The 27,196-nt window shown below is 44.8% G+C and overlaps 1 protein-coding gene across 1 annotated transcript in view; it reads left to right on the top strand.

The window, feature by feature from the left end:
* Positions 1 to 27,196, top strand: part of LOC106554888 (2-oxoglutarate dehydrogenase-like, mitochondrial) — an 87,388-nt gene that overhangs the window by 36,818 nt on the left and 23,374 nt on the right. Inside the window, exons 10-16 of the mRNA XM_087701975.1 lie at positions 589 to 717; positions 1,631 to 1,810; positions 2,960 to 3,112; positions 6,115 to 6,217; positions 10,425 to 10,553; positions 12,965 to 13,115; positions 15,157 to 15,284. Of these exons, the coding sequence (XP_087558101.1) occupies positions 589 to 717; positions 1,631 to 1,810; positions 2,960 to 3,112; positions 6,115 to 6,217; positions 10,425 to 10,553; positions 12,965 to 13,115; positions 15,157 to 15,284 (973 nt within the window). The remainder of the gene's footprint in view (positions 1 to 588; positions 718 to 1,630; positions 1,811 to 2,959; positions 3,113 to 6,114; positions 6,218 to 10,424; positions 10,554 to 12,964; positions 13,116 to 15,156; positions 15,285 to 27,196) is intronic.

A 27,196-nucleotide genomic window follows, 5' to 3' on the forward strand; every position in this document is an offset into this window, starting at 1 on the left:
TATTGTTTTTGGTTAGGTCCATGTCCTCGGGGGCTGCTAATGCTGCGGGCGGGGCCTGTTCTTCTTTTGTTTCTCTAGTTGGAGCTGCGCCTTGTCAGAATTGGATATCAGCAGGGGAAGCTGGAGGCATGGCTTCAATTCTGATTTAGTCTCTTGGGCAAATAAGGATTGAACAACCCATTCCTGGACCGTCCTGCGCCACGCTGAGAGGAATGTTCAGGTAGGACCAACATTCCGTGTCTGTATCTCCAGAAGAAGTGCTTCAGGATCTGTGGAAATGCAAAGCCCTCCTTTTCAAAATCATTACAGCAGCCGTATCTTTCCAGACCCACCTGGTAGTTTTGAGAACTGCTCTTGGCTGAAGGCATGAAGTGGTTCTAGGGTGCAACTTTTAAAGTATTGCACAAATCCTTAAAGAAACACCCACAACTGGTTCATGCAACTGCTTCACATTCACAGCTCCTCTCCCAACGTGCTTGCATCACCTTCATAATCATCTTTGTGAATTCCATCCCAAAAGGATATGCTTGTTTGTAAGATGGTTGGTTGGTAACTACATGTATTATTTTTAAACCCATTACGACTTAGGTTATGTCTATACTTCTACATGGAGATGCAGCCTTTGCTGGTCAAGGAGTGGTTTATGAAACATTCCATCTGAGTGATCTTCCACCATATACCACAAATGGCACTATTCATGTTGTGGTCAACAATCAGGTAAAAGCAGAGACCGTCCTTAAGAATTTGAGTTGCATTAGCATCTTTCAACAGCTCTTTGTGAAGCTACTGTAATAGATAATAGAATCTATGTGACATTTGGTCCTGCATGGAACCACATTGTTCTTTGGCAGAAAAATATGGGTTAAGAATTACACCTCTCAGAAGATCCAGTTAACTAGAGTTGTAACCCCAACACTTTTGGAGGATATTAAGTTGGAGATTCCTGGCTGTGGGAATTTGGTTCATTCTCTCTTTCTCCCTCCTTCCCTTCCTCCCTCCCTCTCTCTCCTTCCCTCCCTCCCCCCTCTCCCTCCTATCATCCCTCCCTTCCCCCTCCCTCCTCTCCCCCCCTCTTCCACTCTCTTAAAAGCAAGTGTCAGCAGACCAAATAATATTGTTTTGCATGTGCAGATTAACTCTGAATTTAAAGCAAAGTCATGCTTGTTTAAACCAATCTTGAATTGCCATGGAATGTGTAGATTTTGTTTTGTCTCTTTTGCTACTGAAAATGATGTTTTATTGGAGAAGAAAAGAATGAATTAATACTTTTTCAAAAAAAAACAAAAACAGTTGTACACCAAGCATATGATACTGTCATAGAAGTCAGTACCAAAACATAAATCTCAGATATTTTAATGAATTCAATAGAAGACAATTCTGGTTTGTACTGTGGAGTCCTCGGTGCTCTTTGAGCCTAATGGTTTTCTTGCAGACATTTCATGACCCAGCTAGGTAACATCATCAGTGGGTTTTTTATTATTATTACCTAATTTGGCAATGAAATATCTGCAGGCAAAACAACCCAGTTCAAAGAACATCAATGAGTCCACTTGAATAGCTTTCCATAACAGAGAAGTGAAGAAGAGGAGCACTGCAATTACTTGGTTAACCAGTTTATCTCACATTTTAGATTGGTTTTACTACAGACCCACGAATGGCTCGGTCCTCTCCCTATCCAACAGATGTGGCCCGGGTAGTCAATGCACCCATATTCCATGTGAACGCTGATGATCCAGAAGCGGTGATGTATGTCTGCAGTGTTGCTGCCGAGTGGAGAAACACTTTTAACAAAGATGTGGTTATAGATCTGGTGAGGGTTCTTATTCTTTACTCAAATGGGTAGCTAAACATGGACATAAAATATTATTTCCTGTGCGCCCAGGAGAGCTTTTTAAAGCAGCTTCTTTTTAAAGTAGAAAAGTGTGTTTTCTGCGGCTGTGGCTGCAAAACGTCTCCTGGGAATTTCTCAGGAGCAAAGCTGTTGTGAGAAGAGACCATCAGTACAATCTTGCCTTTAGAACCCTAGTCTCTGAAGGAAATGCCTGCACTTTTCAAATGCTGATCCTTAAGTTCTCCATGCAGAGATCCTGAATGTGAGACAGTGTGACTAAGCTGAACGGTTCTCTTAAATATATGTAGAAGTCAATGAAAAATAGGATCTCAGGCTGCTGTGATTAGATGCTTCACTCTGCAGGAAACCAAAAATTATTCTCCTCTTTAAAAATATACCACTTATGCTTGCCAACAGTTCATATTTTGCTTTTTTAAAAACTTGCAATAGGGTGGATAGCAGCAAAGAACATGCAATGCTAGAGGTGATTGCTAGATTGATGGCATCCACCTCTCCCCCCCCCCCCCGCCTTGTTTTCTGCTCTCCACACACACCATCCATCTTTATGGTTATCATACTGATGTATTTATTCTTGGCATGTCATTGTTTATTTTATTGTTCTATTATTTTACTTCTGTTCTGTTTACACACCTTTCATTTTTCTTTCTTTTTTATGACCTTCCTATAGCCTCTGATACTGGCTGGTAGCCCTACAGTGAGATGTGGCAAACAAATTTAACAAATAAATAAATATATACATATCAACAATTCATAGTTTAGTAAGTTTGAGCACCATTTTACATGGAAAAAGACATCAGAAAAGAAAGGAATAATTTATTCGCTCTGTTTAGAGAGTGACTAGACTACAACTTCATCCTGATGTCTATGGACATTCTCGATCATCCTGGTTGTAGTTATCCTGCTTTTTCAAGAGGCAACTGGACTTTATTGGTTTTTTTCCTTGGAGACGTTTTGCTTCTCATCTGAGAAGAAGCTGAATAGCTGAAGAAGCTTCTTGGACGAGAAGCAAAACGTCTTCAGAAAAAACAACAACAAAGATTATCTAGTTGCCTCTTAAAAAGCATCTTTGGGACTTCATCCTAATGAAAACCCAACCTTCCTCTGCAGGTTTGTTATCGAAGACGAGGCCATAACGAAATGGATGAGCCCATGTTCACTCAACCACTGATGTACAAGCAGATTTCAAAGCAGGTGCCAGTGTTGAAAAAGTATGCTGACCAGCTGATTGCCGATGGGGTGGTCACGCTGCAAGAGTTTGAGGTAGACCGTGGTGATGGGGGGGATGCTGGTTTTGTGACAAGGAATGTTGCTGTAACCTGTTGCTCCAAGTGGGGCATCTTTCGGCTGATAGTTATTTTTCTATATGTAACTAATGGTGGAAACAGGTTGTTACTTCTAAGCCTTTAAAAATAAAGTAACATTTTAACATTTAGCAACATTAAGCAAAACAAGAACAAAGAACAGTAGTCATGATGTGTGCATAATAACCAGAAAGATGAAAAGCAAATCAGGGACAAGGGATTTCTAAAATGGAGCCTAAACCCCAAGATAACTTCTCAAAGATTACCAGCATCTATTCTGAGTGTCTCAGGACTTTGGATGGGGTTCAGTGTCATTGGAAGCAAGAAGAGATTACAGAAACCCACCAAGGATTGTGGATGCCTTGCAGAAGTGGTATTCAGCCAGTTCGGACTGGTTCAGGTGAACCAGTAGTGGAAATTTGACCTGGTTCGGAGAATGCTACCTCCGGCTGGCCCCGCCCGCCCGCCTGCCCATTCGCCCCACCCGCCCGCTGCTCACCCCACCCAGTCACTCCTCACATCCTATGCGGCACACTGGGTCCTCACTTGAGCATGCACAAAATCTCTGGTCTGCGCATTGCCTTTCGAAGCTGCCTTCCCACACAGTGCTTGCGCCCCAACTGACCCCCCCCCCTGCTCTGCCTGCTTACAGGTAAGCTTACAAATCTCACTATCCCCGGAGCTCACCTGGTTGGCTTTGCTGCCAGCACAACTCCATCCCAGTCGGTGGCACTGGCTGCAATCTAGCTAACTCCCCTTCTGTCCCTGCCTCCCTTCCCCTACTCCCTTTCACGCAGCATGCAGCCCCACCATGATTCCCTGCCTTCCCAGCAGTTCCCATGGCCAGGCCCACTGTCTACACTTGTTTAGAGAACCCAGGCAGGCCTCAAACCACTCCCTCCCCCCGGGCCAAAGCAATTTACCCGGCCTGCGGCCTGCCACACTCAGCCAAAAGGCCAGGGGGGAGGGAGAGTTCAGGGGTGGGAAAGGGGGAACGCACAGGCGCAGGTGGGCTGCAGCAGTTTGGGTAAGGTTCTTACTTTACTGTCCCATCCGTAAAGCGCTGTGGCAGAGAGGAGCGACCGCTGACCTGGAGAGCACATGGAGCCACTCCAAGTATTCTCCAGCGACCTGTTCCCTGCTGCTCTTGCTGGGTCTTGTGCAGCACAGCAAAATTTACCTTAGCAACCAAGAGTTGCCGCTTTGAGTCCTGTAAGTCCCACTCCCATCCAGAAAAGGGTGTGGGCGACAGAAACAGCATTCAACCTGGCTGCTTCTCTCTGCCACCTGCAGCACTCTCCCGATGTGGTCAGACCAAAAGCTAAATTTTGCTGTGCTGTGACAGGTGCTTTTTCATTCCCAGCAAGAGCAGCAGGGAAGAGAAAACAGGTTGCTGGAGAACAGGTGGAGGGCTCCATGTGCTCTCCAGGTCAGCGGCTGCTTTTCTCCCCTGCTGCTCAAAGTGCCCAGCCCTCTTTGTGACAGAACTGGTTAAGATGTGGATGGGGGATCACCAAGAGACTCTGAGTTTTATCATAGCCCCCAGAATGGAATGGCCTCTCATACTTGGTTTACCCTGGCTCCAGAAATGGAACTCTCATGGGAACTGAAGGAAGAGCCTGTTGCACATCCATTCCAACCAGCCAGGGAAGTGGGGTGGAAAACAGCCAAAGCTGTGAAGGAATTGGCAGAGGCAGCAAGCAAAAGCATTGCTGGAGAGGAGAAAATCCATAAGGAATATTGGTACCTCGGGGAGGTGTTCAGTGAGAAGGCTTTGAATGTGCTCCCATCCTATCGCCCCACGGACTGCAGTATAGAAATCCTCCCGGGGTGAAACTCCCTAAGCCAAAGATGTACTCGATGACTCCGCATGAACTGGAGGGATTGCAAAACTTTATTGATAAAAACTTAAAACAGGGTTCATCCAACCTGCTAGGTCATGGGTGGCTGCGCCGGTATTGTTTCGTGAAAAAAAAAGATGGCTCTCTTCATCTTTGTGTTGACTACAACAACCTTAACACCATTTGCGTAGAAAAAGTTTACCTGTTACCCCTGATGAAGATCATGTTAAATGATCTGGCCAAAGGGAAAATTTTCACTAAGCTGGACTTGAGAGAAGCTTACTACAGAGTTCGAATTAAGGAAGTGGACAAGTGGAAGACTGCCTTCAATTGCCCTTTGGTTTGTTTCCAGTTTAGAGTGCTCCCGTTTGGGTTATAGGGGGCACCAGTGGTGCCCTTCCTAAGCTGCTCTTGAAAGCATCAAGGCGTCATCCAGCATGGCCATGGTTGAGGGCTTTCTAAAATCTGCACATATTCTTCAAAAGTCAAGAGCTTTCACAGAGAACCATGAATGAACATCTTTGATGGGACATGGCTATCACTGCCCCCCAAGGAATATCCTTCTGGGTGATTTATAAATCATAAATAAGCAAGACGTGGTTGATAGACTTGAGTATACAAATAGTTCTGATATGTGTTTCTGGGAAGATAGTCATGCAGATTTGGGAAATAAGAAGAATGTTGGGTAGATGAATGTTTGCAACTAAATAGTCTTTCTTCTGCTGAAAACTGCAGTTAATCATAGTTTTCTGTTACGCCTAAAGCTATGGCTACTAGCTTTTAGATACACCACATTTGGACTTTAGTGTTACATCTGTACAACCAAGATGGATATAATGTCGCTTAGTGTATTAAATTAGTCTTGTTGCTTAGATTTGGAAATAATTTGATGGTTCTTTTCCCATACTGATATTTAATCATTGGATTGGCACTCATTTACTTGTGGACAAGATTTAATCAACATCAAGAAGGCCGTCAGCATTACTCAAGGGAAAAAACAGAAAATGCAAAAGAGGAGACAAAGATTGATTCTGGATAAGAGTTGGTTAAAAGCTAACTCTCTGATTGAACCACTAGTTCCAGTCTGTGATTTCTCTCTCGCCCTCCTTCTATTCTACAGGAAGAAATTGCAAAGTATGATAAGATCTGTGAAGAAGCTTACACCAGGTCCAAAGATAATAAAATTCTCCGTATTAAACACTGGCTGGATTCTCCATGGCCAGGTAACAAGATTGTTGGCAATGGTGTTGAGATGCTCAACTTTTCAGTATTCCCCCACTCCCACCCCAAGCATGGTTAATAGTGCACGTAATTTATTTTGATTGGTTAAATATTGTTATTGTTGGGGTGATCAAGGGCATTGGCATGTGAAACATGTAAAAAAGGGGCGAAATCCCATTGGCACAATTATGGGTGCCTACTTGACTGTTTACATACACACGTACACACGCACGCACACACACACAAACATACACACACTCCCCAGCATCCTTTGTTGTGGTCACAGGTTTCTTATTCTTTTTCTCTAATTCATCCTATATCTGTCCCTTTGTGGACCTCTTCAAATATTAAATTTGCAAAACAGAAGCTGTTGCCAGCATGTTTGAGAAACAAAACGGAAGTGGTACCTTCAGCAAATCTCCCTCCCCACAAAAGAGGTTAAAAATATTTCCATCTTCTATCCTAATCATATCTTTCTGTTAAGGTCTCTGAAACAACCAAGCCAGAAAGTCTTTTCAGCTTAAAAGTAGTTTGTCATCTCCATAGAAATCATCAAAAGTTGCCTGGGCAATATGTCTGAATAAGTACATAATATCTCAGAATATAGAATATTAATCAGTGAGTCCGATGTGGTATAAGAGGTTGAGCCCTTTCTCAGGGATTTTGGCCTCGGAAGTTGGTAAAAAAATTGCAATACATTTGATTAAAGAAAAGAATACAATTAACTTTGTTTCTTCTTGGAAAACATTTTTGGACTTTGTGCAGGAGATGGGGGAAAATTCAATTTTGGGTTTTGCTGTTTAGATAGGTTTGTTATTATAGAAATGGCTAGTATATATTGTTACGTAAAAGTAAAAATTAAGGTTGTATCAGTGGTGGGTTATGACTGGTACGCCCCGGTACGGGCGTACCAGTGTCTGCCAGGAGCACCAGGTACCGTTCTGGTACAGTGCTCCGGAGGGCCCACCCGCCCACCCACGGTCCTTACCAGTATTTGAGGTTTTCAGGGCTTCCGTGCACGCTCACCTGCGTGGCGCTCTGCCGAGCAGCTAGAGTGTTGCGGACACATCGTGGGCAGTAAGTATACATGCACATACTTAACGTTTGTGCGCGTGTGCTATGCGTGTTCATGTGGTGGGCGCCCGGCCCCATTGCATCGTACCAGTTGCAACGTGATCCAGAACCCACCACTGGGTTGTTTGTTATTACCTTATTGTCAAGCTTGTCCCAGCTTGGGTATTCAGGAAAGATTAGATTAACAGAGCTGGAAGGGACCTTCTAGGTAATCTAGTCCAACACCCTGCCCAAGCAGGAGACCTTACATCATTTCCGACAAATGTCAGTCTCTTCTTGAAAGCTTCTAGGGATGAAGCTCCCACAACTCCTGAAGGCAACTTCTGTTCCATTGGTTGATTTTCTCACTGTCAGAAAATTTCTCCTTATTTCTAGGTTGAATCTCTCCTTGATCAGTTTCTATCCATTGTTCCTTGTCTGATGTTCAGGTGCCTTGGAAAATAGCTTGACCCCATTCCTCTCTGTAGCAGCCCCTCAAGTATTAGAAGACTGCTATCATGTCTCCCCTGGTCCTTCTCTTCACTAGACTAGCCATGCCCACTTCCTGTAACTGTTCTTCATATGTTTTAGTCTCCAGGCTTCTAATCATCTTGGTTGCTCTTCTCTGCACTTTTACTAGAGTCTCAACATTTTTTATAGTGTGGTTGATCAAAAATGGATGCAATATTCTAGGTGTGGTCTTACTAAGGCTTTATAGAGTGGTATTAGTACGACAAGTGATCTTGATTGTATCCCTCTGTTAATGCAGCTTAGGATTGCATTGGCTTTTTTGGCTGCTGCTGCACATGGCTGACTCCTATTTAGTTGGTTGTCCACTCAGATTCCAAAATCCCTCTCACAGTCACTGCTATTAAGCCTGGTTTATATGTGTACTTTTGGTTTTTCTTACCTAAGTGTAAGACTTTACTTTTCTCTACATTGAATTTCATTTGTTAGATAGGACCCAGTGTTCAAGTCTGTCAAGATTCACCTGGATCTTGAGCCTATCTTCTAGGGTGTTAGCTATTCCTGCCAGCTTAGTATTACCTGAAAATTTGGTAAATTCCTCTTCTATTCCCTCATCTAAGTTGTTTATTAAGATATTGAAGAGAACTGGGCCTAAAATGGAATCTTGTGGTTCTCCACTGCTTATTTCTCTCCCTGTAGACTTAGACCCATTAAAGACTACTTGTTGAGTATGGTTTCTCCAGTTGCAAATCCATCTGGTGGTAAAGCTATGTATCTTATGTTTTTCTGGCTTACCAAGAAGTAGGTTGTGGTCTATTTTGTCGAATGCCTTGCTGAAGTCTAAGTATATTATGTCCACGGTATTTCATTGGTCTACTAATTTAGTCACTATGTTGAAGAATGAAATAAGATTGATTTGGCATTATTTGTTTTTAACAAATGTGTGCTGGCTGCTAGTTATTACTTTACTCATTTCTAGATTTTGGCAGATCTATTTTTTAATTATATTTTCCAGAGTCTTCCTGGATATTTATGTTAGGCTGATTGGTCTGTATTTCCATTTGTAGTAAAAGATATACTTTTACTCAAAGCCAAGTGATTACAGCATAAGCAAAGCAAGATCTGAGGATTTCCAGTAACTTTCTTTTCTCCCAGGCTCCCCCCCACCGCCTTGGTCATCTTTGTATAATGTCCAATAAGGTTCAAACCAGTTGTTTTGATAACAGTTCTAAAATTTAGTGTCTCTTTGGTGGGCATTCCCACTCCGTTCCTATGCTTGTGTCCTTGGATTGTTCAACCGTGGTCTCCGGTTGGCTCTTCTAGTTCCTGTCATCTCCCATCCCTATATCCTCCCCATCCCTCATACTTTAGGACAGGCTGCCATCAAAGCAAAGCAAGGCCGCAGTGGTGGGATGGCAGTTGGGATTCAATGCTTTTCTTTTTCTTTTGACCCTTTCCCCTGCACTCCCCCCCCCCCCCCGTGACTTGATAGTGGAATAGCAAGACAGCCCTAAGATAATAATATTCAGTCTTTTACAGAGTATTCCCGTTTCACATTGGATGAAATCTGAAGTGGTGGGAAGAGGAGAAGATGGAAATAGTGCTGCTATCAGGGAGATTTCAGTATAGGAAAATGGCCCTCATGTCCATGTTTCCACCACTTCAGTTTGCACCCAATGTGGAACAGCAATAGTCTCCCTTCCAGCTCTATTCTGATTAATGATTAAGTTGGATCAGTGTTATATTAATTTCTAATTTGGCCTAAAAGCAAAGATATAAATGGGCACTGAGAATTTAACATACTTATAACCTGCAATCATTGAGAAAAATGAACCAATGGAAGGACTTGCCTTCAGAAGTTGTGGGTGCTCCAATACTAGAGACTTTTAAGAAGAGGCTGGACAGCCATTCATCTGGAATGGTATAGGGCAGCGATGGTCCGTGTGCCATAAGCGGGGGGAGTGCAGGGGGGTTGTGCATGGGCATGCCGCACTCATAATACAATGTGTGACCCCACCCAGTATGCATGCACATATGACAGGCGCTCCCCCCCATTTTTTGCATGCTTTTTTTGCCCTCCCCAGGCTCTAGAGGCTTTATAGGAGCCTGGGGAGGGCAAAAAAAAGCCCTCCGCCCCCCGGAGGCCATCCAGAGCCTTCAGGGACTTTGAAGAGGCTTCCCCGAAGGCTCCAGAGGCTTAAATTGACCCTAAGAGGAAACCAGAAGTGCGTTCCTGAACTTCTGGTTTGCCCATAGGGCCGGTTTTTTGTGCTCCGGAGGCTTCAGGGAAGCTCCTGAAGCCTCCGGAGGGCCTCCAGGGAGGGGAGGCTGTTTTCGCCCTCCCCAGGCTCCTATAAAGCATCTGGAGCCTGGGGAGGGCAAAAAATGGCTTTAAAAAAGGCTGAACTCAGCTGGCCAGCTCACGCATGCACGCTGGCCAGCTGACAGGGCAATGCCTCGCGTACCCTGACAAATGGCTCCGCATGCCACCTGTGGCATACGTGCCATAGGTTCGCCATCCTGAGTATAGGGCCTCTTGCTTGAGTAGGTGGTTGGACTAAAAGCCCTCCAAGGTCCCTTCCAGGGCACCTTTTGCTGCGATTCATGAAGAGAGAGAGAGGGAGGGAAGGAGGGAAAGAGAGAGACTCAATGGTTTTGCATACTTTTCCAAATGTCTTTATTTTCTAGGGTTTTTTAACTTGGATGGAGAACCGAAGAGTATGACCTGTCCTCCCACAGGCATCCCTGAGGAGCTACTGATTCATATTGGCCAAGTTGCCAGCTCTGTGCCCCTTGAAGGCTTCAAAATACATGGAGGTGAGGAACAGCTTCCTTCCTTCTGGGTTGGGAACATCCGCTTCTCTTCTCTTCTAGACAGCGCTGGGCCTTGGATCCCACAAAGATGCAACCTTTCCTTTTCTCCCTGGTTCCAATGATGGTTTTCTGAAGAGGAAGCATTTACTCCCACTTCACTCCACACTAGCAGTGGGCATCATCACTGTTTGAATCTGAATATCGAATTTGAATGTCAGGTTCATTAATTAGGCTTTACTTAGAAACTGAATGAAACCATCAGGAAGAATTCATTAGCTTTAATGACCTAGGCAAATATCGCGTTGGAATTAGTGCTAGCTCAACAGTAAATGAAGTAATAAGGTAATAAAGTAAATACAGTAATAGCAGATGTTCTTATTGAATGTAAACACGAGTCTTGTGCCTTTTACAGTGGAGCTCATTGTACCTGCGCATTCCTCCAAGCGAACATGCAAAGTTTAAAGAAATCATGTTTTTGCATGATGGACTATTAAAAAAAAAAAGTAGAAATAAGAAATAAGCCAGAAAAGCAGAGTTGTGAAGGAAATCAAAAGTTGTATCTACTCCAATGTTTCTGCATCCCTATATTTAAAACCCCTCTGCTTCAACAGGTTCTCCTAACCACTGTCCAGCTTCTCTAAGGAGTCAACCTTCTCATGAACTAACTGAACACATTTTCACATCTTTGTATCTCTAGTCATGTTGTGTAGGTCTAATAGCAAATTATTCAATCAGCTGGCTATATTTTATTTATTTATTTTCCTTCCTTTGAGATTGATCCACAGGAGGTTTGGCCAATTAAAATTCCCGAGAAGCCTTTATTGCAATGCTTTCAATTACTGTATAATTCTCTAATGTTTTGTGTCCAAGTGGCGTGCAATTAACAAAAATATTCTTACTCAATTACAATATCATTACTCATTAGGAAGCATTTGAAGGAAGTCATGCATACAAAGTATGGCTAATAGCAGTTCTGTAGTTGCTAGAAAGTTTGATAGATGAATATTTGGTTAAATCCAGATAAGACATTTCTGGATCACTGAAAAGTAACCGTCTGCTTGTTACTTTATGAGCATCTGTAAATGTTTCTAATGTTGAAGAGACAATTTACTGATTTGATTTTAGTTTATCAGACATACTAGAGTTGAAACTGTCAGTTGCAACAAAGTGAAATCTTGCTTGGTCCATGAATATTAAGCCTTAATTTAAGGATAGACAGAGCCTTTGCTGCTGTTGCAAAACGTCACAAACTTAGCAAGTCATTCATTCTTCCATGAATGAAATGCAGAATGGGTTTTATTTGTTAACTAGCTGGTAACCCAGCATTGCCTATATCTGACAGGGAGCCATTGAGAGGGGCCTTTCTTCCCCCAACTCCCAGGCCCATCATCCCTACCCTCTCCCTTCCCCTCCCATGTGCTCATCTTTCCTGCCGTGTCTACGATCATGGCACTTTGCCCCAAATCCATCAGGTTCTTCCCCATTGGTCCACTGGAGGGCAAATGTCAGAGGAAGCTGTGAAGGAACTGACATCACAAATAATTGCCACTCTGGGACACCGCACTCGGTGGACCAGGCATTTCAGAGTTATACTGGAACACACACACACACACACACACACACACACACACACACACACACACATCAAGGGTGTCTTACCCCCACAGTATTTTTCTCCAGAGAGTAAGTCATCTGTGTACCAGGTTTGGTTGAAATTACAGATGACTTAATCTCTGGAAACAAATACTGGGTTGGGTGGGTAAAACACCCCTGGTATGTATGTGTGTGCAACAAAATATACTTATTTTGTTGCTTATTTCACTTAAAATAAAAAGGTAGGCATTTAAATCAAACAGGCAGAGGTTTAAAATGGTAACAAAACTGAGAGGTGAATGCTAAGATGTTTGGGGAAGATAGATACTGGTCTAAGGATTCAGTTTTAAAAACAAATATATTATCAGTATGAGGTATAAGGAGGATTAAGGTATCAATTATTGTGAGGCTTTATATGCATACTCAAAGTATTATGTGATTTAACTTTGACAAGGTAAATAATAAGACAGGACTGGAACCTAGCAGGAACTTAATTACATGGAAGTTTTGCAAGTTGAATTGGTGTGCAGCAGCTAGCAGAAATGCATAATAGTCAAGAAGGAAAGTGAATTAAAAGTTTATTGAGGCCACTGTGGAATTCTTGTATTATGTCTTTCAGCTCTTTGGGATAACTGATCTAGATGGTATTTATGTATTTTTTAGATTTTTATCCCCACCTTTATTGTATAAGTAACTCAAGGTGGCGAATGAGCATAATATTTAATATAATATACTTCTTCATCCTTCTGGTTTTGCTTTGTGAGTGAGAACAAGTCAATAGGTCGCCAATCACGACTCCTTTTTTCTCATGCCACCTTTAGGACTTTCTCGGATTTTGAAAAGTCGACTAGAAATGACCACAAACCGGCTTGTTGACTGGGCCCTGGGAGAATACATGGCCTTTGGGTCCTTATTGAAAGAGGGCATTCATGTCCGGTTAAGTGGTCAGGATGTAGAACGGGGGACTTTCAGGTGAGTTGTCAATCATCTGCCATGCATTGGGGAGAAAGCATAACAAATTTATGGAGATAAATCCATCATCCAGGTTGTCCCAATGGCACTTTTCTAAAAGACAACTGACTTTCTTGGCTTTTCCCTTGAAAATGTTTTGCTTCTCATCCAAGAAACTTCTGACCGAATGTGGGGAATGCAAGGATTACAAAGAACTGCAAAGTATATAAATCCTTCTATTCGCCACCATTCAGTCAGAATGGAAGAAGCTTCTTAGGTGAGAAGTGAAACATTTTCAAGGGAAAAAACCCAGAAAGCCAAGTTATCTTTGGGACAAACATAAATGTTTCAGTAAGAATTGGTACTCATTTTTGTCTGCTTCAAAATTAGTGTACATTGTTGGGATACATATTTTCTGTAATGCTTGGAATGTTAGTTAAAAGCAAGATGCACTTACATGGGCAGCAGAATACACATTTCTGAATTTCTTGCAGAAACTGACTGCAAGAATCCTTAGCAGTGTCAGGAATAGACTTTTTTTGTTTAAATGTGGATAACGGAAAGAAACTGCATTAAAATTGTGATGATGAGATTGTCACATCAGCTTTCAAAGAAATGTGGACACCATTCAGAAATTGCTATTCTAATGATCATTTGCTTTATAAATATGATTTAAAATTTTACCATTTCCAAAGGAATAATTGTCTCTCTCGCCATATGATTTAGTGAAAATGACAAAGATTATCCACCCCCTACAGAAATAATTATTTATTCTGGGCTAACTCCTCCCTGTTTTATTGTGCAAACTAGTTCGGCATTCAAGCTTGCTCTTTTGTTTTTAAATGACGTGAGAAGCGAATTACCATAAATTTGCTCCCTCAATTAGCTTTCCATAGTCATTCTCTCACCTTTGAGCCAAGCTGGTCTCAGTTTTTTTTATCATCTTAATTTGTTTCAGAGTTACACTTTGCTAAGAGCTCTTTGCTAGTTGCATCAGGAGATCAAAGCTCCTGCCTGCAGCTTGGGGAAGCATAAGTCCTCAGAATAGCTATTTTCAGGGTAATGGTGCTTTTTTTCCTTTCGTGGTTCTAGAAGTTGAACATATTGGTGTGTTTCAGTCGGTTAGTCTTGCTTGGGGAGTTAATCGATTACAGTAATTACTTCAGTCATCTCTGTTTTTAGAACGGTCCTGGGTGCCCCATTCTAATGCTGCTTAATGGTGCTCCAGGGGCTTCTAGGCAGCCAATGTGTGCAGGGAGGGTAGCAAAGAATGCAACGGCCTTGAGCATTGCTTAAGCAGGTGGAAACCAAGGAGGCACGAGGCAAACTGCTCGCGTCTAAAAGCAATGAGCGATAGAATTTTGCAGCCGTAATTTGAGGGAAAGCAGCCGTGTTGTGTAATAGCTTCCACACTTTATATTTTATGGAGTATAACTGCTTATCTCAAAAAGCTTCATGCATTGCATAACAATGGTGCCAAAGTTACCTTTGGTGGCCGAGAGGCAGCAGCATTCTGTTTAAGGGCTTCATTCCATTCCTCCAAATTATTGTATTTTAAAGAATTTTTGATGTCAGTATATTGACATCAGTTGTGCATTCATGCGATCTTCAGGTTGGGAAAGCATGTGAGATGCCAGCAAGGACAGCCCCGATTTAAATTGAATGTAAGGTTGGAAATTCCTTTGGTTGAAGGCAAACTACCATATCTTGAATCCTTGCAATGGTCAGAGAGAGACTGCTCAATGAGAGTCGCCTATGGAGATCCTCCATCATCTAGGTCATGATTGCCCCAAGGGTGTTTTCCCAAAAGGCAACTGGACTTCCTTTGTTTTTTCTTTGAAAACTTTTTGCTTCTGTTTCAAGAAGTTTCTTCAGTTCTTGGATGAGAAGCAAAACATTTTCAAAGAAAAAAGCCCAGTTACTTTTTGGAAAAGCACCTTTGGGACTCAATGAAAGTTCTTGCAGTAATACATTTTAGCTGGCCAAATGTTTAGTGTTTCACATCTCCATTTCATTTTCCCCCCCAAATTCTTTTCAACTGGCTTGCTGAAAACTTTGGTAGCCATCGCCACCATGTGCTGCATGATCAAAATGTCGACAAAAGGACTTGTGTTCCTATGAATCACCTGTGGGAGCAACAGGCTCCTTATACCGTGTGCAATAGCTCTCTTTCAGAATACGGAGTCTTGGGTAAGTTAGATGGTTTTCTTTGGAGTTATTTAGTTTAAATGGATGCGCATAGCTTTGATAATCAGATTGAACTATAGTTTGTTATCATGTCAATGTATTTATTAGATTTTTCTAAAGACAACTTGTTGCTCTTTTAAAAAAAAAATCCTTCAGCATTATATTCTCTAAATGAAATACCGTTTATATATATAGCATAAAAGGAATGAGTTGTAAAAATTGTAAAAGAGAAAAGCAAATAAAGAGGCTTATGATATGAGTGTTATGATGGGTATGAAAGTGGGAGAATAATGGCTTTAACATTTTTAATAGCAAGTGGTTTAATTTTTTAAAAAAATGAAATAACATCTGCTTCCTGGAATTCCTTGGAAAAAGAGAGAAAAGATTTATATTACAGTAAGATATAAAATTGCAGTAGCAGATATTATAATTAGGCAAAAGTTATGGAACTATTTGATGTTTCACGAATTATTTTAATTGACTTTAAGGATATTGGTACAAAGATAATAACAATGGGCACCTCAGATAAAAATACTGTTTCCATAACCTTTGCTTTAATTGCTGGCTCCATGACAATGTTAAAATAACTAGTATCCTTCTCATAGGAAGACATATTTAATGATAACTGCGGCAAGAAGAAAATATAGTCTCATAAGCAGAAAATATGTTACTTATTTACTCAGACACCGGTTGTATATGCATTGCATTTGCATTGCACTAGAGGTTGCTGGGAGGAGTGGCTCAAGATGGGTTGAAGAGAACTGGGACTTTGTCAATTGGATCAAGCTGGCGATACAGGAACCGAGCCATTGATTGCATTTGCATTGCATTTGCATTGCTGTAGAGGTTGCTGGGAGGAGTGGCTCAAGGTAAGTTGGAGAAAATGGAGACTTTATCAAATAGATCAAACTAGCGACCTGCACACCTAATGGCTTGTGAATCATACAACTAAAAATCACAAACAGGAAGTCTGCAAGAGAATATGTATTTGCACTGACTCTGTTCAGGCATTTGACCTTCTGACCAGAAATGTTCATCTGAGCAAAATTATAATCTTAAACATCAGTAATTTGAAAACAGCAGAAATTCTCCTTGGTAAGTGTTTGTGTGATTACAATTTTATTTTAGCATGTTTGGTTTAGTTCAGTGCGAGGCTTATTTTGCAGCTGTTTTTTGTGGCACTCTTTTTAAGTTTGGATACTGGCCTACTAATAAGCAGACTGCTGGCAGACATGGACAGATTTCTTCTCCGGAGTCTTTAGTTTGTGCTCTTCAGGCTGAACAACTCAGCTGGCCAACTCAGCGAGTTTGTTCTGTTGGGCTGCTCTGCTATCAGCCTCTGTCTTCTGCAAAGACCCTGCATGAGAAGGGCAGAATGGACATCGGTTGGATCTGATAGATTCAGAGCCGTGGATGTAAACACAAAGCTTTTGGTGTGTCCCTGCACAATAGATATAGTCTCCTTGTTGAACGTATAGTGACTCAGTTGTTAGAGGTATCAGTTCAGAAAGAATGTGGAGGTTTTGAAAGACATGAAGGGTCTGCCTGGTGCTACTGCCAGCAGAGAAAAAGATCATCAAGAATGCTGTTGTGGCTCACCAGACTTAAACGATGAAGAGGTTGGGGAAGAACTTGGGCCAGTTCTGGAGCCAGGAAAAAACTCTGATGGATGCTCAGCATCGGACACAGAGATAGCACCAGGGCCGTCCAGCATTTCCCAGCCACTGGAGAGGCAGCTGCCTGGAGTCAGAGATGAGTGAGAAGAACAGCTGGGGCTGTGTGTATGTGCAGAGCAGATAGGAGAGATGAACAACGGAGGACAAACAGGTTTGTCTATTTGAACTGACTTAATTTGCAGCCTTTCAGCTGGGAGCTCAGGGCCTTGCAATTATCGTAACAAGACTGATAAGGCCTATTGCTTCATTTAACTCCTTGTAGGATTCTTGCCTGGACTTTGTGGGTGAATGCAGTTAATTCACAATGTAAATAACGTGGGGGTTTTCTTTGCGAGGAGTCTGTTTCTTGCTTCTGCGAAGCCTGGGTCAGAACAATTTTCAGCTGCCAGCTGAAGACTGATAGAAATGGGGCTAGGGGTTTTTAATGCTCAGCCTTTGCACAACCTCAAGGCTGGCCTGCTTTTGGAAAAGAAAGGAAGAAAAAGAAATAGGACAAAAAGTGGGGTCAAGATTTCTGCAGCGTCTTCAGAACGGAAGGAAAAAGTCTCCCCAATATTTTTCCCTCCACCCTGGCATTGTACCAGGAACCAGGACATGGTTAACGGTGGTATCGCTTGTTCTCCGTCGAAATGAAACAAACAAACAAACAAACTGGAGACGGATGCCCGGCATTGTCATTTTCAAAAGTTTCCAGACGGGAAGAAAGTGTCTTTGCGGCAGCACAAAAACAATTTTAAAAAATAACAGGCTCAGTTTTTCTCTGTAGCCAAATTTTCTTGACCAAAATGGAGGGCTAGCTGCAAAACTCAGCACGCTCAGAAAAACCAATGCACAGGAGTCTCGAAGACTCCTTACACTGCCTCGAGGAATGGGCATTGAACTCTGGGAGGACTGACCCGCAGATCAACCAATGTTTTGGGGAGTGCCGGCTCCTGAATCTGAGAAGATGGGGGTAGGGCCCATAGGGGCCCATATGCTACTTCTGCACTTCACCTCAGGAGTCCACAGTAGGCAACCAATGTGATCTCTGTACGCAGATATCTATCCACCAGGCCACACAGCATAGAGACTTTGCTGAGACAGGTTCATTAAAGATGGATGACCCAACTTCCTTCCCCATGTTCCACTGCATTTTAAGTGCACGCCGCACCTTCCTCCTGTTTCCTTCTGGCTCCACTCACCCTTCCCCAAATTTCTCTGCTTTTTGGCTTTTTTCCCCCATTCCAACCCCCCCTTCCCCCCATCTTTTCTGTCAAGATATCCAAACCAAGCTCACTTTGGAGGAGGAAGGTGCGGCCCTTGGATATTTAATACATTATTGGAAAAGGGAGCCAAGGGTTTTGTAATCACAAATCTAGACACTCCTGTTACATTATTGCCCACATCTTCATTTGGACCAAGGGTTCAGGGGGGGCTTGATTAAACGTTGGTCCCCTTCAGTCTTCAGACCGCTCATCTATTGCAGCCAAGCCTATAGCTTCCGTCCCTTTTTTACGTGTAAATATGTTTTATTTTCATTTTCATTTTCATTTCATACAGTCACATATATACTGTGCATAACCGGGGCCATATAACATTGAGCAATAAACACAGCCATCCTTGTCAACAATACTCCCCAAAATACAAACCCAATATACCACTTCAACCCTCCATACACCCTTTCTTTCACCCCCCTCCAACTTTCCTTTCTCCCCTACAACATTCCCCTCTACCCTACTTCCCCTCCCCCTCTATCACTCCTCTCTCCCAATACACTCCCTCCCTTCCATCTTACCCTCCCTCCGATCCTCTCTCCCACCCTCTCTACCCCTCTTTCTTCTTTCCTTCTGCTCCTCCCTTCGGTGTATTTCTACTATCTATCAATATATTCAGCTTCCTATTTTTACACTAGAATTAAAAAAGCAACAGTATACAAGTGCAATCATGTTACTTTAAAATCTAGCACATACTCTTCATCATTAAGGAGAGTAATCATCAACTGTTCCAAATCCTGCCAGGTTGGATTATGGGTTTTAATAATAACCCTGAACAAGTCAATAACCTCCTGAGGCTTAGCGGACAACGGTCCGTAATGTTGTTTCCACTTTAATAGGTCTGTAGTGGTGAACGGGACGTATTGAAATAGAGGCTGAATTTCTGCCTGTCCCTGTCCATCTATAATTCTTTGATCCACTTGGCAAAGTGGGGCTAGGAATTGACTTCTGGTTCGGACAGCAATAGGAGAAGTCCGTTGGGTTACAGGAGAAGGGGGTCTGCTAGAAGGACTTTCCACTTTTTGCTTTTCTCTCTGGTCACTTTGTCCGACTGCCCCTTAATTATTACCACAGCTAGCATTTTGTTGCTGCCTCGGATGATAAAGAGGGACATATGGAGGGGGACCTTCCTCTTCATAGGGTGTGGTCTTTAGGATAGCTTCTTTTCGGGGTTCCTCTTTTTAACCTGACATTCGCCATTTCCTCTCATTCGAGCCACACAAACCTTCATGGCTTCCATTCTACATTTACGAAGCCAGTCAGGATTCTGCTGTACTGCTCTTTGCCACTGGTCAGTATATTGATACTGATCCGGGTGGCCGGTTTTAGCACCTGTTAGAATCTGATTTACTTTTGAAATGATGTTCAGATTAAAAGTGCCTTCGGGCTTCCACCCTACATTAAATGTCAGCCATTCATTCTCACAGAATCTTTTCAAATCCCCGGGATTGGGATCTCCATAATTTTCACTAAAAGCTTTCTTAAAGTTTCTCATCATGCATTGGAGAGACGTTCGAGGAACGCCTCCTCCATTTCCCATATTCTATTTCTAACACACTTTCCACTGACCTGCGACCCCGGAGACTCACAGTCGCCAACATGAACTGCAATGGCTTAACCACCCACACAATTCTAGAACCTCATTAGGATACGCCAGTTCCGTTAGGAAGGGATGCTATCCTGGGCTCAGGGGGTGATCGGGCCTCCTCTTCCACTCTTAACCGAGTGGGTCTACATTTCCCACAATACTTCCCTGCAGGCTTCTTCTTTTCTCAGCCAGTGTAATTTTGTTGATTTGTCCTGATCCCAGTCAGATTCTTGGATCGGCGGGGTCCACCAGATGCCCGAGGGAGGTCGTCTGCCCACTTCCAGAGAAAGTCTTTGTCGGCACCTGAAGATTGGGTGATACGGCCTCGATGGGGCACGGGTCGTGGCCAAAATTTGGATGCTTGACGGTTGACTCATGAAGGTTGCAGTGTCCTAGGGTCCTGGTGTTGAAAGAAATGTCCATCTGGGGATTAGTTCCAAGTGGGGCAAAAGACACTAGAAACATGGAGGCTGCTTGGAAAGATGGTTTATGGTGGACAGGATCACATGGCTTGAGCTCTTGAACAGAAAAGGGGGATCAGATGCTTCCAGATGTTGGGTGAAGAAGAAAAAAGAGAGAAAGATGCTGAAAGTTTTATGCCCTCTCTGGCCTTTGATCTTGATCTTTATTGATTGGTTGTCAGACTCCCATGGGGCCATGCAGGGGCAACTCTTTAGGCTGTGTTTTGAGTCCAACTTTGGTTGAGCATTGCTTCTTCCCAGGTGCCCTGTGATGAGATGGGTAAAGGGCTAATACTATCATGCCTTAATCCCATCACCCGGGAGCTGAAGGGGGATATATTTGTTATGTAGAATAGACCACCCCAGCTTTTTTAATAGCCCATTGACAAAGTGGGGGCTACTAAGAGTTAGTCTGTTTCCTGCCTACAAATACGTTTCTCCATTTCTGATCCAGGGAAATATTATATTCTGCCTTCTTAATGTTTCTCAGAATATTTCATTTTTCTAGCAGAGGGGTAGGTTTTAACTTCCTACACTGAGGTCAACTTTTGTGACCTTCTGAGAAACAATGGGGAAGCCAGATGCACTTACCAACTTGTTTTCAACGTAACAACTGCAGTGACTCACTTAACAATTGGGACAAAAAAGATAGTAAAATCGGCCAAAACTCACTTAACAACTGTCGTGCGTAGGAACTTCCAAAGCACCTGAAAGCAGGACAAGAAGGAATGGGTGGAAACTAATCAAGGAGAGAAACAACCTAGGAGGAATTTCCAGTTTTGTACGTCTGATAGCCTATTTATTTAGACAAAATTATGTGCGAGTTCAAGATGGCTGCTAGGCTTTTCTCGTCTTGAATCATCTAGACGAAAATGCCGGAAAAAACTTCAAGAAGCAGCTTTTTATCAACTAAAGAAGGTTCTCTCGGGATGACTAGGACCCAGAGGGGCCAGAGAGACCAGTCAGCCTCAGGGGCCGCCACATTGGGACGACCCCGGACCTCGCAGGCTTCAGCGGCTTTAGCTCCAGCGGTTTTCACATTACCTTGGCCGTTTGGCGACGAGAATAACTCCGGCTCGATAGCAGTGGCGGCGTTTGTCAGCGACTCCAGCGCCTGTTTCATTCTTTTGCCCTGTCTGTCCATAACCAAGACCCAGGGAGACCAGGGAGACCAGTCCTGGGCCGCGCAGATCTTGGCGGCCTCAGCAGCTCTGGTGGCTCCGGCGGTTTTCGCACCATCTCATCCGTTTGGGGACGAAGAAAACAATTCCACCCTGAGAGCAGCAGCGGCGTTTTTTGACGATTACAGCGCCTGTTCCATCTTTCTGCCCTGCCAGCTTGGAACGGTGAGCCTGTGGGGACTCCCGGTGGTTGTTTTACCCCCCAGAAAGGAGACTTTTGAACTGGGTTGTTACTGGGATTAGGCGGACTGAACGGCGGATTTGCTATCGCCGCTGTAGCCTTTCCCCTCCCCCCTACAGCAGCTACGTGGTGTTTCATCTTGAGGAAGGGGTAGCCGGGTCTCAACATCAGAGTGGCCAGACTGGATGGTTAATCCTTGTCACTGCCACCGGAGTTTCTTTAAGACAGACCCCCCTTCCCTCTTTTCATCTTGGTACGGAGACCTTTGTGACTGCAGTTTCTGCTGTGGGTGGTGGACAGATGATGGAGGCGTCTTGTGCCCTTACTAGACGCCCACAGTACCTTTCGAACATACTTCCCCAGTTTGCTGAACTTTCGGGCTCTCTACTGCACCAACATTTATTGAACCAACATTATCCTAGAGGAGTAGGGGGAGACGATTTGGGTGTCTGTAGAGACTGGCTATTTTGTGTGATTACAATTGCCACGACTACAACTCCTCCAGACTCCCTCCTCCGCCCTCCTCCCCCCGTGACTTAGCCTTGGTGCTCACACTATCATTGTTTGCTGCAGAGCCATCTGCTGAGAACCATTTGGCTCTCCCTGAATTCGTAATTTAACAACTGTGCAATTTTTAATTCTTTTTACTTTCTTTTTCTCCCTCTTCTTTCAGTCTTAGTATGGGATATGCATGTGATATGTATGTAGTTGAATGAATGGTCCCACTTTTTATTGCTATTACTGCTGTATTTTTGTGTTTTAATTATTACGTGGGGACTGCTTGGGTGAGTGAATGAGTATGTTTGATTCGGAGGACCTGCCGGGGAATGCGGGGGTCATGGGGGTGGTTGAGGGGACCATGGAAACGGGAGTGGGCCGGAGCATTACGGTCGTAACGGGGAGGGGCAGATATGGCGGGGACTTTAGGGCTGGCCATTACCGGGGAAGGAGGGCTCGCTACGTCACAGAGATCCCTCCTTCCGGCCCTATGAGTTCCACTCCGAGGCCAGATGGTGCGAGTAATCAGGACCCTGGTCTCAAGCTGTTGTCGCTAAATGCCAGGTCTGTAGTTCACAAGGCTCCCCTCGTCCGGGACTTAATTTTAGACGAGAGGGCAGACCTGGCATGTATTACTGAAACCTGGCTGGGCCCGGAGGGAGGAGTCCCCCTCGTAGAGATGTGCCCAGAAGGATTTCAGGTGCTTCATCAGCCGAGAGCCCAGTGAAGGGGTGGGGGTGTGGCTATTGTTATCCGGGAGTCTCTAGCACCTCGTAGGATCCCTGCTCCGGAGCTTGTCGGGTGTGAGTCCCTACTGGTGAAGTTGGACCTCAAGGGTCAAGTGGGTTTGCTGTTAACGTACCTGCCTCCCAACAGCGTTGCAGCAGCCCTCCCCTCGCTCCTCGAGTCGGTAGCCGATCTAGCAATTGAGTTCCCCAGGCTTATGGTCCTGGGGGATTTCAATTTGCCTTCGCTCGGTGAACACTCTGATGGGGCGTAGGAGTTCATGGCTTCCATGACAGCCATGGGCTTGACTCAAGTAATTCGGGGCCCAACCCACTCAGCGGGTCACACGCTCGACCTCGTATTTCTCTCGGAGCAGTGGACTTGTGATCTTGGTCTGAGGGGTAATGAGATCATACCCCTGTTGTGGTCAGACCACTGCCTACTGAGGCTTGACTTTCGGAGACCAAACCCCCACTGTAGGGAGGAGGAACCGACCAGGTGGTTCCGCCCCAGGTGACTTATGGACCCCTTGAGGTTCCAGACGGAGCTTGGGGTTATTCCTGATACCCTTGCCCACAGTCCGGTGGAGACTCTGGTTGCTGCCTGGAACTCGGCGGCATCAGAGTCTCTTGACCGGATTGCGCCACTACGGCCACTCCGAGGCGGTGGATTCCGGAGGCCTCCTTGGTTCACCGAGGAGCTCCGGGAGAGGAAGCGCCAGAGGAGACGCCTAGAGCACCTATGGAGGTCCAATAAATCCGAATCGAACCGAGCACTCTTAACATCTTGCACCAAGGAGCACATCAGGGCAATTAGGACAACAAAAAGATCGTACATTGCCACCTTGATTGCATCCGCTGAGTCGCGCCCAGCCGCCCTGTTTAGGATAACCCGCTCCCTGCTAAACAGGAGGGATACGGGGGACCCCTTGCAGGGTAGAGCTGAGGACTATGTCCAGTTCTTAGCGGACAAAGTTGCTCGGTTTCGATCGGATTTGGACTCTGATTTTGCAGATCCAGCCGAGGCACAGGAGGAAAATCTGGCAGACCATCGCTGGGTTGAGTTTCAGGATGTTGCCCCTGGGGATGTGGACAAGGCCATGAGAGCTGTGAGTGCCTCCACTTGTGTACTGGACCCGTGCCCCTCCTGGCTGGTTGCCAACAGCAGGGAAGTGACACGGGGCTGGATCCAGGTGGTTGTTACCGCCTCCCTTCGGGAGGGACTCTTCCCCTCCGCACTTAAAGCGGCGGTGGTGAGACCCCTCCTGAAGAAACCATCTCTGGATCCAGCCGTGCTTAACAATTACCGTCCAGTCTCCAACCTCCCCTTTGTGGGGAAGGTTGTTGAGAAGGTGGTGGCCTCCCAGCTTCAGCGGACCTTGGAGGAAGCTAGTTACCTTGACCCATTCCAGTCCGGCTTCAGGCCTGGCTACAGCACAGAAACCGCTTTGGTCGCATTGACCGATGACCTCTGGAGAGCCAGGGATGGAGGCCATGCCTCCATCCTGGTTCTCCTTGACCTCTTGGCGGCTTTCGATACCATCGACCATGGTATCCTTCTACGACGACTGCGAGAGGTGGGGGTGGGAGGCACTGTTTTGCAGTGGTTCGCCTCCTACCTCTCGGGCAGGTCGCAGTCGGTGTTAGTTGGGGGGCAGAGATCGACCCCTAGGCCCCTAACATATGGGGTGCCGCAGGGTTCGGTCTTATCCCCCCTACTATTCAACATCTACATGAAACCGCTGGGTGAGATCATTCGGAGGCACGGGATAAGATACCATCAATACGCGGACGATACCCAGTTGTATCTATCCGCCCCGTGCCAACTCAATGAAGCGGTGGACGTGATGAGCCAGGGCCTTGAAGCCGTTGGGGACTGGATGAGGGCTAACAAACTTGTACTCAACCCGGATAAGACAGAGTGGCTGTTGTGTTTCCCTCCCAATAATTTGGCAAGTGTTCCATCACTCAGGCTGGGGGGTCAAACACTACACCCCTCAGACAGGGTTCGCAACTTGGGAGTCCTCCTGGACCCACAGCTGACCTTTGATCACCACCTGTCGGCTGTGACCAGGGGGGCATTTGCCCAGGTTCGCCTGGTGCACCAGTTGCGACCCTTCCTGAACCGGGAGGCTCTCACAACAGTCACTCGTGCCCTTGTGACCTCTAGGCTGGAATACTGCAACATGCTCTATATGGGGCTGCCCTTGAAGAGCATCCGGTGACTTCAGCTAGTCCAGAATGCAGCCGCGTGAGCGATTGTGAGTGCACCTCGGTTCACCCACATAACACCTATCCTCCGTGAGCTGCGCTGGCTACCTGTTGATCTCCGGGTGTGCTTCAAGGTGCTACTTACCACCCATAAAGCCCTTCATGGTAGTGGATCTGGGTACTTGAGAGACCGCCTCCTGCCAATCACCTCCTCGCGACCAATTAGATCACATAGATTAGGCCTCCTCCGAATTCCATCTGCCAGTCAGTGTCGACTGGCAACTACACGGAGGAGAGCCTTCTCGGTAGTAGCTTGGACCCTTTGGAACGATCTCCCCGTGGAGATCCGTACCCTCACCACCCTCCAGACCTTCCGCACAGCACTTAAAGTCTGGCTATCCCGTCAGGCCTGGGGTTAAGATTGTAATCCGTCCCCACCCGAATGATGAATGTTGTGTTCTATTTTAATTATGTATTGTTCTTGTGTCATTGTTTGTATTCCCTTCCCCATGAATTGTAAGCCGCCCTGAGTCCCCTCAGGGAAAAGGGTGGCCTATAAATAAACTTTCCAATTCCAATTCCTGACGCTTAGAAGAATTAATCAGTGGAACGGCTTGCCTCCAGAAGTTTTGAGTGCTCCAACATTGAAGGTTTTTAAGAAGAGACTGGACAAGCATTTGTCTGACGTTGTATAAGGTTTCCTGCTTGAGCAGTGGATTGGACTAGAAGACCTCCAAGGTCCCTTCCAATGCTGTTACTTCTGTTATTCTGTTATTCTAGTCAGGCGTGTGATGCTGATGTTGTTGTGCATCTCGACACTAACCATCTGTCCTGTGCAGAAGGATTTCCAGAGCTTGGGACAGGAACTTAGCAGGAGAGGCCGTAGTCTTTTTCAGAGATTTTATCTGAATGTAAGGAGCAAAAAGGAAAAATCCCCAGGTTATGGTGGAGTTAATATGTGGCTGGTATGAAGCGGAAGTTTTTATTCTGTTAGTCAGGGTGTCTGCAGCTGGTCCGATGAAAAAGATGATTTGCATCCATCACAGAAAGGGACTGAGTTACTTAGCACTAAATTCAGGAGTTTTCTGGACAAGCATTTAAACTGGGAGGACAGAGAGTTGCGGTAATTCGTACATAACATTTCTGTCCCCAGCAACCTAATAGGAGCCAGCAGTGTGCAGCAGCAGCCAAAAAAGCCAATGCAGTCCTAAGCTGCATTAACAGAGGGATACAATCAAGATCAAGTGAGGTACTAATACCACTCTATAAAGCTGTAGTAAGATGACACCTAGAATACTGCATCCAGTTTTGGTCACCACAATATAAAAAAGATGTTGAGACTCTAGAAAAAGTGCAGAGAAGGCCAACCAAGATGATTAGGGGCAGTGGTGGGATTCAATTTTTTTTACTACTGGTTTTGTGGCCGTGGCTTTGTGGGCGTGGCAGGGGAAGGATACTACAAAATCCCCATTCCCTCTCCACCCCACTAACCTGCTTTCCAGCTCCGTTCTCCTGCACAGGGCAACAAAAGAAGATCGGCTGGGAGGCAGCAGGGGCAGGGCCAGCTTACTCAAAATTTCTTCTCCAGAACCTGCCAGAATTGGCTGAATACCACCTCTGATTAGGGGGCTGGAGAGTAAAACATATGAAGAACGGTTGCAGGAACTGGGCATGGCTAGTCTAGTGAAGAGAAGGACCAGGGAGACATGATAGAAGTCTTCCAATAATTAAGGGGCTGCCCCAGAGAGCAGGAGGGGATCAAGCTATTTTCCAAGGCACCCGAAGGCCAGACAAGGAACAATGGATGGTTTAGGTTTAGGTTTAGGTTTATTGGATTTATATGCCGCCCTTCTCCCAAGGACTCAGGGCGGCGTACAACATTTAAAAAAACACATATTACAAAAGTTAAAAAAAATTAAATAGAATATCCAAAAAACAAACCCAATTTAGATTAACAATAACATTTTTAAAAGAAATTCGATTAAAATTAACAATAATCAATAATTTATTTTGTTTTGTTCAGGCCAGGCTGGCTTGCTGGAAAAGCCAACTTTTTAGGGTGCATCAGAAGGACCAGAGGTCGGGGATTATACAAAGCTCTGGGGGCAGCTCATTCCAGAGGGAAGGCGCTCCCACAGAGA

Source organism: Thamnophis sirtalis, unplaced genomic scaffold, assembly GCF_051295495.1.
Source record: "Thamnophis sirtalis isolate CommonGarterSnake01/CBP01778 unplaced genomic scaffold, rThaSir2_p1.2 scaffold_15, whole genome shotgun sequence".
Classification (NCBI taxonomy): Eukaryota; Metazoa; Chordata; class Lepidosauria; order Squamata; family Natricidae; genus Thamnophis; species Thamnophis sirtalis.